The sequence below is a fragment of the Anastrepha ludens genome, chromosome 3 (genome assembly GCF_028408465.1).
Source record: "Anastrepha ludens isolate Willacy chromosome 3, idAnaLude1.1, whole genome shotgun sequence".
Classification (NCBI taxonomy): domain Eukaryota; kingdom Metazoa; phylum Arthropoda; class Insecta; order Diptera; family Tephritidae; genus Anastrepha; species Anastrepha ludens.
This window is the reverse complement of record NC_071499.1, coordinates 93,802,000-93,814,745: the sequence shown is the minus strand read 5'-3', so window position 1 is coordinate 93,814,745 and position 12,746 is coordinate 93,802,000. Positions and strand designations below refer to the sequence as shown.

At 36.1% G+C, this 12,746-nt stretch overlaps 1 protein-coding gene across 6 annotated transcripts in view; it reads right to left on the bottom strand.

Annotated features, from left to right (window-relative positions):
* Positions 1-12,746, bottom strand: part of LOC128858476 (transmembrane protein 120 homolog) — a 52,637-nt gene that overhangs the window by 9,049 nt on the left and 30,842 nt on the right. For all 6 annotated transcript variants that reach the window (XM_054094789.1, XM_054094788.1, XM_054094784.1 and 3 more), the window contains 3 exons: positions 11,621-11,750; positions 6,614-6,753; positions 63-280 (listed from right to left, as the gene is read on the bottom strand). In XM_054094789.1, coding sequence (XP_053950764.1) covers positions 63-280; positions 6,614-6,753; positions 11,621-11,750 — 488 coding nt within the window. The remainder of the gene's footprint in view (positions 1-62; positions 281-6,613; positions 6,754-11,620; positions 11,751-12,746) is intronic.

The following is a 12,746-nucleotide window of genomic DNA, read 5'->3' as shown; positions in this document are numbered from 1 at the left end:
TATTTATGTAAATGTATATGTGCATTTGTAAATTTATATATGCCTCCGTCGCGGCTACTTACTGATATAGACATTGAAGTACATGAATTGTGTGCGGAACAGCTGCCAATGCTCGCCCTGCGGCCACACAAGCAACACACCAGCCGCCACCGTTGATATGAAGTGATGCGCTCGCCACCAGCCTTTAATGCGCGAACCATTAACTTTGAGTATAGATTCACGAATAGTGAGGGTGCAATAATACCAGACTAGCAGAAAAATATAGGCAAGTTCCAGAGCCCTAATGATTGAAGAAAAATTAAAATATATTTATGTTTTAAAATGTTTTTTTATATTAAGTTGAAAGCAGTTATTAAATTTGTTATATTTTGACTAAATGCAACGCTCAAAAGTATAAAAGGGCTGTCGCTACACGCGAACGCGTTTGTTAGTAACCAACCGACCAAAACATTCAATTGTAGGTTTAATCTTTACCCCTTGAATTTGAAAATTTGAATTTGAAAAGGTCGAGCCAAGGAGCACCAGGAGATTTGGTGGCTCCTAAAACACTCAGGCTAAAGAGCCCATTGTATTTAAAGCTCTGGAAAGGGGGTAGATAGTCAAGGAGGGAGGGAGAAAAGTATCAGAGAAAGAGATAGGAAAGAATAGAGACAGAGATAGAGATAGTTAGTCCTGTGAGAATTTTCCAGATTCTTTGGCAAGTCTGTAAATATCCTCCAGTTTTAGAGAACGAATATTACTCATTCTCATGACACCGGAACCCAATACTAGTAGCCGTGCTCTAGCAAAGGCAGGACACTCACAGAGAAAGTGCTCAGTGCTATCCGCCTCCTCCAAGCATGACAGGCATACCGGGTCCTCGATGATTCCAATGGTGGTCATATGCTGACCCCATGGGTTGTGCCCTGTAATAATGCCGACCATCAACTGAATATCTTTCCTTCTAAGTTTTAGTAGAAAGTTTGAGAGTTTTCTGTTCGGACTTGTCACAAAACATTTTGCAGTTCTGCAGCGTTCCAGACCGGACCCCTTACAAAGAGCATGAAAACGACATGGAACGATCCTCAAATTCATTTCTATTATGACAAAACTTTGCACGTAATCATTTGTTGTTCGAAAACACCTTAATTATACTATATAATTCTCTCCCTATCCTATCATAAACAAATATGGTAGACAAAAGACACTGTGGACAAAGCCAGGAACATAAATTATTTCCACTGCACAAGCTCAAAATTTTGCCGAAAGGTGACCTTCGAAATTTAATGGCGTTAATTAGACGTCCCAAAAATTTTTGAAAAAAGTTTCAGCCTATTCCAATTAGATGATGGCGATTTCAATCCTCGGCACCGATTTGAAAAATTCACTATATGAAATTAATCTGCAAAATGTAAATACAGGGTCCGCCATATAACTTTACAGAATTAAAAATGCTATAAAAAAGAAACTACTCAATATTTTTCCAAGCTGTTTTTTTTTTATTTTGAAGTACAATCCTTCCGGTTAATGATGGAACACAACTTCATTCATATGGCTGCCTCGGCTAGCCATGCACCATCCCATACGATCGGTCCAATTTTTCAACACATTTTCGTCTCAATGATGTCTCCGAAATGTCCAATTGTTGAGAACGACGGTGAACTGATGTTCCTGGCGATTCACGAACACTCTCGGCCACAGCAGCAATATTTTCTGGTGTACGCACGGTTTTTGGTCGGTCACGCGTTGGTTTGTCAATAAGCAACCCAGTTTCTCTTACTTTTTTAGCATTCGGTGCTTTTCTTCTTCCCATTGCCGTACGTAATTTTCGTACACATTCTGCAACATGATTTCAAGTAATGTCGCAATATTTCCCAGCGTTCTTTGAGCGTATACACAACCATTTTCGTTCAGCGGAACAATAAAACTAATTTTCTGTCAAATCAGATGACAGCTAAGTGTTACCATTCTTCAAATAATACCTAGTTCGAATCCGTAACGATAGATGGCGGGCCCTTTACAAGCCGACTGATTTATTAGTGGACCTTTTTTTTAGTACAAAATCACGGGCTGCCTCTTAAAATTGGTTCTTAATGATTGCTAAAACTATTAACTTAAATGATTCGCCGAAATAGTTATATTCATAAGCCGAATTACGGTATTTTCCCCCTCAAAGAATGTCGGTATCATGGCGCAGTATTTACTAACCACAATACTAAATTGTCAACCACAATACTAATGTCTTAAACCAAAAATAAAATTATTTTTAAAATTTTCTCCTAAAAATAATTCAAAGTAGTGATTCTTGAATTTTTTTTCTAGAACAGTTACATATATGTAATTTTGACGACTCCAAGAAGCTGAGATCACTGGATGATTATAGATATTTATTACAATAAAAGCTGCCTTAGGCGAACATTCACGGTTTAAGTGCCTTTGTCTGGCAATTAGAGACTTATAAGTTAATTTTTTTGACCAAAAGTGCAACAAAATAATTGTGTGTTTTAAGACGTTAAAGAAAAGTGTTTTAACAGTATCTGTTGTCTTTTCCCGGCAACTTTTTTTAAGATAAATTACAGACTTCCAGATTACTAAAATATCTGTAGGCTGTCGTTTTCGTTGTTCCTAAAATTCCTGTTCTAACAAGTTAAGAAGGCTAGAGCAGCCACTAAAAACAGGTATATTAATGAAGACATTTGCACGATGTTGTATTCACTTTCGTCAAGCTGAAGAGTTATACTTCTCTGAATGTATGTACTTCGAAGAATGCCCTGCAAATACTTGGGGGACCACTGATCATTTCATAAAAAATATAATAGCTTTGCTGTTGCAACTATTGCTGCTACTATTACAAACACGAAGGTTGCCTTTTATATTTTGCGCATTCGCAACTCTAATTGTGATTAGTGGTAATTCGATATTTTTCGCCAATGTTTTTCGACAAAGTTTGGAATTTTTTACCATAAACTTACATATTACGTTTTTAATTACAAACTTGATTTGTTCTTTTTTCAGTAAGTTGAAAAATCCACCAAGAAGATTTATTCTGCTTGGATACTGCATAATTTGAAAAATGCTCAAAAACAGGACTCGTGTCGATTGCTGTAAGGAAATGTTGCATCGAATAAAAGTTGTGCGCGAATCTGATTGCGTCGCAACTGTACCACTAGAGAATCTTAAAACAATCAATTCTAAATGGTATACAACCATTTGTTTGCAGAAATTTTCGGTGAATTAAGGAAAACCAATCGCCGAAGACGAAACATCCTTCACGAAGACAATGCAAGCTTTCACGTATCGACTTACACAGGAGTTTTTGAGCACTTAAAAGATCACAGTAATGGGTCACCTTACAGCTCTGATTTGGTACTTAATGATTTCTTTTTTTTCCCGAGCTTTAAAATTAAATAAGAGGTCAACGTTTTGGAACGCCAGTATAAGCTTTTAAACAGTCCGTTTTGGAGTGAGCCACTTCTGAGTGGCAAAAATTGCTTTGAAAATTGGTTGGAATGCAGAAATGTATTAACTTCTAAGGAGACTATTTTGAAAAGCAATAAAGCCATTTTCATTATTATTTTACAGTGTTTTCAATATTGGCAATATTTACATTTATCTGATTCGTGCAATCGGAGATCTCACATTTTCACTGGTTAGTGCGTTATTCATACACTCTTGCTTTTACAGTGGTTTTGAATTCAATAAATCCTCCAAAGGGTAATGTGATGAAATTCCTACCCAAATCAACATGTGATATCATCCAAAAAACAAAAGCTTGCTTCAATGAGTTTACCGGCTATGTAAACCTAACACAGTGGAAAAATCAACTAACAATACAGAAATAAGCTGGCAACATTTTGCATTGACGTATAAATAAAATTAAAAAAAAAAAATAAATAATTGGCGCGTACGCTTCTGTTAGGTGTTTGGCCGAGCTCCTCCTCCTATTTGTGGTGTGCGTCTTGATGTTGTTCCACAAATGGAGGGACCTATAGTTTCAAGCCGACTCCGAACGGCAGATATTTTTATGAGGAGCTTTTTCATGGCAGAAATACACTCGGAGGTTTGCCATTGCCTGCCGAGGGGCGACCGCTATTAGAAAAATGTTTTTATATAAATAAAATTAATGGCTTTATTTTTGTTATTGCTCAATCTTAATTTTAGACTAATCTTTTTTCTTTTTCGCACAGTAGGGTCGAATTAAATAATTGTGCTGTACTTAATTAAAGTCTAGTTTTCCAATATACAAAAATTGATTTGTAAAACAAACCCTGGTTAAAATGCGGCAAAATTTAAATTTTAAATTCAGTTGTTTCAGAGGACTCGCGCTATGAGCAAGGTTTAGCTAAGAAAGTGCAAAAGTTAAGTAAATGTTACTTTTTCGCCTATTACAAGTGCCGCTCAACTGAATAGGTTTGAAAATTATTTCTTCTATTTTTTCTTCTCTCTTTGCTACCATTTTTTTTAATATGGGTAGGGGAAAATCTTTAACCGATTTTGAAAAAGGTCAAATTAAAGTCTATATTGAATCTGGCCTAAAACATAATGAAATAGCAAAGAAGATTGATCGAAGCCAAAACGAGGTAAGCAATTTTCTTCGTAATGAAGCCGATTACGGGAAAAAAATGAAAGGAGGAAAAAAATATGCTACAACGGCCTCAGAGAGGCGACTATTCCTTCGAACTGCTTCGAATCCCCACCTCCCTGCCAGTAAAATCAGGGATGAATGCGGTGTACATGCTAGTTTGGCAACGGTAAAACGAGTTATTCGGAGTGCTAAACACTTGAAGAGATTAAAAATAAATAAAAACCTCCTCTCAATGATGCACGGAAGGAATCGCGACTTCGATTTGCGCGGGATCACATGACATGGAACAAGGAGTGGAAGGCTGTGGTCTTCTTCGACGAAAAAAAGTTCAATCTCGACGGACCGGATGGCTACAACTATTATTTTCACGATATGCGAAAAGAGGAATGCTTTTGGAGTCGTCATCACTCCTGTACAGCAGGCATAATGGTTTTGGGAGCCATATCGTTTTATGGAACTTGCGAGCGCAGTTTGTTTCATCAAACATGAATGCAAATGTCTACAAGACTGTGCTCCAAAAGGCTTTTCCCCAGCTTTCCGAAATTTTTGGACCTATTCAATGGACGTACCAACAAGACAACGCACCCATCCATACAGCCCGGGTTAAAAAAACGGTGGATTAAGGACCAGAATGTCAACTTGCTCGAGTGGCCGCCATACTCCCCAGACCAAAATATTATCGAGAACATTTGGGGACTTTTATCCAGGAGAGTGTATGAAGGGCGAAGACAATTTCAAGACTCGGCGACCCTGGTTGAAGCGATTAAAAAAGCCTTGTCAACTGTTTCACTGAGTGAAATTGAAAAATATTACGATTCCTTATCAACTCGAATGTTTGAAATAATTAGGAATAAGGGTGGTCATACCAAATATTAAATAATACAGAAATAGTGTCTTTTATTATTTAAGTTACCAAGTGCCATGAAATATTGCTGTGAATAATTTTTTTTTTATAGTTTTGTTGGTCAAACCTATTCACTTGAGCCAAAAATAATGTAGATTTTCAGATGATTTTGAAAATATAATAAAAAAAATATAAAAACCAAATCAAAAAAAAAAATTTGTTTTTTATTAATAATTGATCGTTTTAGTTAACAAAATTTATTTGGTTTAAATCCGAGTGCTCGTTATGAAGATATTATGTTCTAAGTCTAAAAAAGAAGTCAAACCTATGCCCTTGAGCGGCACTGTAAAATAATTTAAAGCTGAGATAAATAGGGAATTAGCCACGTTTTCATCATTTGCAGCAACATTCAGCAGTTTCTAAGCATGTGATCCAACTATGAGCCAAATACGCAATTTGCGCCCTTTAAAGGCGATTACTTTACCTGTCCATTGTTGAAAGTCATATTTATATTTACGGGAATATAATCGAGATCAGAGGTCTCAAAATTCTATGTACTATATGAAAAATTATAATTAAATCACATCATTTTGATAGTGATAATTTAATTTTCATGTAATTTTTTTTATTTAATGACTTTCTTACGGTTTACTGCAAAACAAATTAAAACTTCATTCTCAAATTTATTTTCTTCCCAAATAGCAAAACAATTTTTTCCTCTTGTTATCAAAACAACTTTTAGCACTTCGAGATAAATAAAGTGCACCCAAAATTAACTGGAAAGAAAATTATAAACAATTTGTAGAACTTCGGTGGCGAACAAATATTGTATTTGGAATGCCATTTGAATGCAATTAGAAAACAATTTGCAAAACTTAATCATAGCAGCGAAATAATTTATACTGAAATAATTTCGTTTTCGCGTGAAAATTCTTAAATAAATATCTTGAGTGGTAATGGAATGAGAAAATTAAATAGAGCGGGAATAAAAATGCAAAATAAATAACGCCACTCAAAAGGACAAGCGGGAAAGTTTCAGCAAAGCTAAGGCAAAAGTCATTAATTGACGGAAAAGAAGAGCCAAAGAAGAAAGCAAAAAGTCAAAAGTATAGAAATCATTTCGCGTTTCCTGTCAGCCAACGACGACAAAGTGCAGTTCGCAATGACGCGTTAGGCTTCTACACCAATCCATATCCTCCACTCACCTGTAGTTGAATATCAGATTGAGAAACGCCATTAACAGACCAATTACGTTGAGTATTAATTTAAACTTTTCGTAGTCATCTTTGTAGCGAACTTTGTCGTTTCTGTTCAAAATTGATACATTGACATCGCCAAGTATGATCTGTAAGAAAAAAAGAGCATTGGTAGCGGAAAATTAATAAAATTAATGCATAAGCCAAGTGGTAAGTGATAAAATATAACAGGATGGCCCATTAGAGTGCAAACTGAAATAAATAAAAAAAGGAACTTGGGGATATACAGAATAGTAACGGAGCAAATAAATTGCCATCCAGCGATTAGTCAAACTCCATTGCACCACTCCAACTCCATTAGATGCCCAACATTGTCTAAAGGGTTCCAGAGCAAACAAGGCGTCCAAATTGTCTTTTTAAATTCCTTGCTGATACCAGTTAAACAAACAATGAATACGAGTAACAAGAGCTATGACTGTCGGAGCGTGACTGCAGAGTTAAGCGCTGGTGAACGATAAACAAACAAAAGGCAAAAGACAAGACTCAAAGGGCAAAGTGTGAATGATGGAAAAAATAAGAATGAGGAAATTGTGGCCGTTAATTGCTATAAAAGGTCAGCGGAAGTTGAGCGAGACGAAGAAAACAGCAAGAGCAAATGCCAAACAGTCCACATAGCGAATTGAAAGGCAATACAGTGGTTCGCGATTGTCGATTGTGAGAGTATTTGATACAAGTTTTGAAAATGTTGAATATTTTAGGTATTTTTTTTTTAATTTTCGATAAAAATTTTCCCAAACTGGTGCGCGTGCTCATAACTTTCCTCCGCAACATAAATCCAACTCAGTTATGTTATTGCAGTAAATTTGCTTAAAAAAAAAACAAAGCAAAATATTATCGATCGACCGTTGGTAAATCGAAAGAAGAGGATGTTTTTATTTGAATTCAAGGGTTTATAATTCGCATAAGGTTTTCCATTCTTCAAGACAACGATCAAATATGTGGAATAAATCTTTTGTGACCTACTTTTTATCATGACCAGATATATACATACGGTCATTAGAATAGGTACGCTGCCTTTATCTATCGATTTCCTTGTGTCGCTCGGAAAAATTTAAAGTTAATATTGAAATTTCGCTTTAACACATGGCATCACTGCTTCGTAGTAAATTTAAAATACCTGTTATATAAAGTTGCGTTATTGGTTGCACAGTCATTTACTTTCATAAAGTGTAATTTTGTGTTAAAGTGTCATTTTATAACTAATTAAGTAACGTAGACAACGTAGCAAAATAGATAGTTAATTTAACAACAAATAATTAATATGAATTTCGTTCAAAAATGGGTCGTGCGCAACACTGTACAGTTGAGGAGCGGCGGCTTGTTTTTAATGTTCGAAAAAAAAAATCGTTAAAATTTATCGCTGAGTCACTTGGACGGTCCAAAAATTTTGTTGTGAATGCCCTTAAGCGCGAAAAATCACAGAACGACGTCGTCAAAGGCCATTACAACTGAAATCAACAACTTAGTGTCAGCGAGAACTGCCACGGTGTGGAACAGAGGGTATGAAAAAATAGTATAGCGTACTTTGGAGCGATGAAACAAAATATCTAGGTGCGCAGCAACTAAGTTCCCGCTGTTTGTCAATAGGTGCCGCCAGCAGTGTGTGCTAGTCGATTCTAACAAAACCTAAACGTCATAAACCAAGCTTAAACATATGGTAAACAAACGGCTTCGACACATAAGTTATTTTGTTTTGGTATCATATACTTTTGGTTTTGTGATGATGTCTGATTTTGCGCCGAATAATCGTCATTTGCGGGAAGTGTTGATTTTCCTCTTTTATTCGAAAAAAAAACGGCGGGTGAAGCGCATCGAGAGCTACAAAAAGTTTATGGAAATGCTGCTCTTAGTGAAACAACGTGCCGCGATTGGTTCCGTCGCTTCAAAGACGGTGATTTTAATGTTGACGACCGTCCGCGTGAAGGAAGGCCAAAAATCTTCGAAGACGCTGAATTGCTCAATGCACTTGCAATGCAATGCGATCAATGAGGATCCGTGTCCAACGCAAAAAGAGCTTGCTTCAGTGTTAGCATTTACCCGCCAATCCATTTTCAAGCGATTGCATGCTTTGGGAAACAGGGAACTTGGGTTCCTTATGAGTTAAAACCAAGGGATGCTGAACGTCGCTTTTTCGCCTGTGAACAACTGTTCCAGCGGCAAAACAGGAAGGGGTTTCTTCATCGCATCGTGACGGGTGATGAAAAATGGATTCATTATAGCAATCCAAAGAAAAGAAAGTCACGGGGACTACCCGTCATGCTTCTACGTGGTCGCCTCGGCCGAATATTCACGCTGCGAAGGTTATGCTATGTATTTGGTGGGACCAAGTTGGTGTTATTTATTATGAACTGTTAAAACCCATCACTGGGGATCGGTATCGACTTCAATTGATGCGATTGAGCCGAGCACTGCACGAGAAGCGGCCGCAATACGCGGAGAGGCATGAAAAAGTGATTCTATAGCATGACAACGCTCGGCCTCACGTTGCCAAGCCCGTTAAAACCTATCTGGAAACACTGAAATGGGAAATTGTACCCCACCCGCCATATTCTCCAAATATTGCGCCGTCCAATTATCACTTGTTCCGATCGATGGCACATGGTCTAGCAGACCAGCAGTTCCATTTATATGAAGACATCAAAAAATGGCTTGATCCGTGGATAGCCTCAAAAGATGAAGAGTTTTACCGCGACGGTATACGAGATCTACCAGAAAGATGGGAAAAAGTAATAGCCAGTGACGGTCACTACTTTCAATGATTCACTTGCAACCATTTTTTTAGAATAAAGGTGTATTTTCATAAAAAAAAAAAAAAAAACAGCGAGATATTAGTTGCGCACCTAATATATATATACGTTTTTGTTTTGGCCATTCTAATGTACATATCTAATTTATTGCTTGTTTTGAAGTGGTTCAATCAAACAAACAACATTGAAGTGACCTTTCAAAAACTGTATCTAAATCATTTCGACATTTATCAACAGTTATTGATATGTGACCACACTTAACACATTCATTTATTCCAGAGATTAGCACCAAAATATCGTAGCCTTGGACATAATATTGTTCGTAATCCTACTGGTTGAAAAACTATATTATGTTTTTAAGTGGCCTTTCCACTAAATCATCTATGCATGTTTGTGTTTTTGTTCATACTTTTATTTGATTTCATTCAATATTTCAGAATTTTTCAATCTGGCCGTCGTTGTGGCCGTGGCACAACCCCGAATTAAGATAAATTTAAATTATTTCCAACGGCCGCTATGGCCCAGCCAACAAATAGAGGCGTTTGATAGAAAGGTCTTGAGACAAGCTATCTAACGACCAACATCTTTTGCGTTCGTATGTATATTATGAACCTGCCCTAGCGTTATTGACTAAAACTTAAAACAACTAATTTAGAGATTCGATTTGTACAAATTGACACCTATTAAGGCCTTGAGGGTAAACATGTGAGTAGTAAGAGAGTGAGAGATATTTTCCTTTTCAAATAAGCTCATTAATATATTTGATATTTAATTTCCCCAGCACAATCATCAGCGATTCTCAACACGGTTACGATATTATTTATTGACAGAGGGCGCGCAAGTTACATTCTGTTACTCTAACAGCTTTATTATTTCTCTCTAACTATGTTACTTCTCTCTCACCATGTTAAGCTCTCATTTAGTTTTAAGCTAATATTATAATTTTAATCTCAAGGTCATTGTTGAATAAAGCACAAGTTCGAGCTAAGACCTGCATTTTATTCACATTACTCGCATGCAAATTATAACAGGCAATCATTCCAGAACCCTGCGCCGCAAATAAATGGTAAATCAGCAGCATAATGTGCTGAATTGCCTTACTCTAAAATTCTCATCAGACTTATGAAACGAATAATAGAGGTGTGTGTTTAAATCATACGGCGTCTCTTTTCCTCAAAGCTCAAGATTTTTTAAATGAAATCGTTCTAACTATTAAAAATTATATACAGGGTGGGCCATATAGCGTTTGCTTTTTGAACCACCTATTTTTTTGAGAATGGTAACACAAATGACATGTCAAATGTGTTCATAATTTACTTAAAGGTTTGAAATTTACGAAATGGGACGCTATACGCTTGAACAAAATTGGGAAATATTGAAAACCTATTTCCAAAGTGGTCTTCTTCTTCTGATTTTCACATCGGTGGCTACGTCAATAAGCAAAATTGTCGGTTTTGGGGCTCAGAAAATCCACACGTTCCTGTAGAGAAGCAAATGCATCCACAACAAGTCACTGTTTGGTGCGGTCTTAGGTCTGGCAGCATCATCGGGTCATTTTTCTTCGAAAATGTAAATGGCGAGCGTTACCGTGATATGCTCAACGAGTTTTTGTTTCCAAAAATTGAAGAGGATGACATGGACGACATTTGGTTTCAACAGGACGGTGCAACTTGTCACACTGCCAAAGTTACACTCGAACTTTTGGCTACCGTTTTTGAAAACCGAATAATCAGCCGAAATTCCGATATCAATTGGCCGCCTCGGAGCTGTGATTTAAGCCCGTTGGACTATTTTTTGTGGGGAGCCGTTAAGGACAAATGCTATGCGAACCATCCAGAGACGATTGATGCTTTAAAACACGAAATCGAAGTTGCCATTCATGAAATTGGAGCCCAAACAATCGAAAATGTGCTTAAAAATTGGGTAGATCGAATGGCCTACTGTAAAGCCAGTCGTGGCAGTCATTTGAACGATATTATTTTTCATTCATAAATGGCAATGTTCAATCTTCAAAATAAAAAAAAAAAGTTTGAAAAAATATTGATTAGTTTTTTTTTTATAGCCGATTCAAAAAGCAAATTTTACATGGCCCACCCTATATATACTTATATATATATGGTGTAATATATATATACAATAAGCATTAAGAAATGAGGATAAATATTTGACTATACCTACAGTTAACAAATCGTATATGCCAAATTCTTACCTTGAGGTACAGACCCGATTGAGCAGGTAATGACTGTTCGATTTCATGAATCTGCGCTTTTCGTTTCAGTGTGTTTTTCTGTAAGTCTTCCACTTTCGCCTTCTCTTCTGGGGTATGAGCTGTTTTGCATCTAAAATTGTAAACAAAATAACGGAAGCATTTAAATTGTAATGTATTCACATTATATGACAATTTTATTTTTTAATTAGGAAAATAATATGAAATATTATTAATAATATTTATTAAAATTGGAAGACAACGGCATAAAATAAATATCGGAAGCAATTACAGCCAGCAATTTGTATCGGCGGCGAAGCGTGTAAACTCGAGTATGAAATCGTAAAAGGCAATAAAAAAGCCTACAATTGTCAATACTCACTATAATTATTTATATTTGTTGTTGGATACAATTCAATTAGTTGTTACACAACATCTTATCTACCTACTTGTGGTTTTTAATGATTCCACTGAGTCCACGATAAAATTCTAATTTGTAGAAATCGGCCAAAGTGCAAATAACTTTTTATTGAGATCATTTGAAGAGAGATATCGTATGCGATAAGCAGCAGCGGCAAGTTAACAGCTGACGGTTTTCGGTATTAGATTTAGAATTGGGCTTAGTGTGATTGAAGTCGATAGCTCTTGATTGCTTGTAGTTCAAAGACATAAAGCACAACTTTGCCCTAACCAACAATAAAAATAAACGATCACTAACATACATACATAGGTACATCTCAGATTTCTGATATTTTTAATTTTTTCAAGTTAAAGCGTGGCAAATTTTTTTAATAAAATCTTATTGAAATAAAGTCGCCATTGAATTAAATTACAAAATTCTACATTTTCCAGGTACAGGTTCAAGAACGTAACAAAATTTACATGAAAAGTAATGCTTTTTTTCGCAGGTTTCATATGCAATAAATTTATATTGCGGTTAGAAGGTTTTAATTCGAATGATTTGCTATACTTAGATTGCTATACTACATTTCGAATCGAATGAAACAGAAGGTGTCGAACTTTTAAGTTCCCATTAGTATAACCCTCCGAAAAATTTTTAAGAAATGGAAAATTCTAAAATTAAATTCCAAATTGCGTGACTACTATTCGGAATTCACAGAGAGAACGT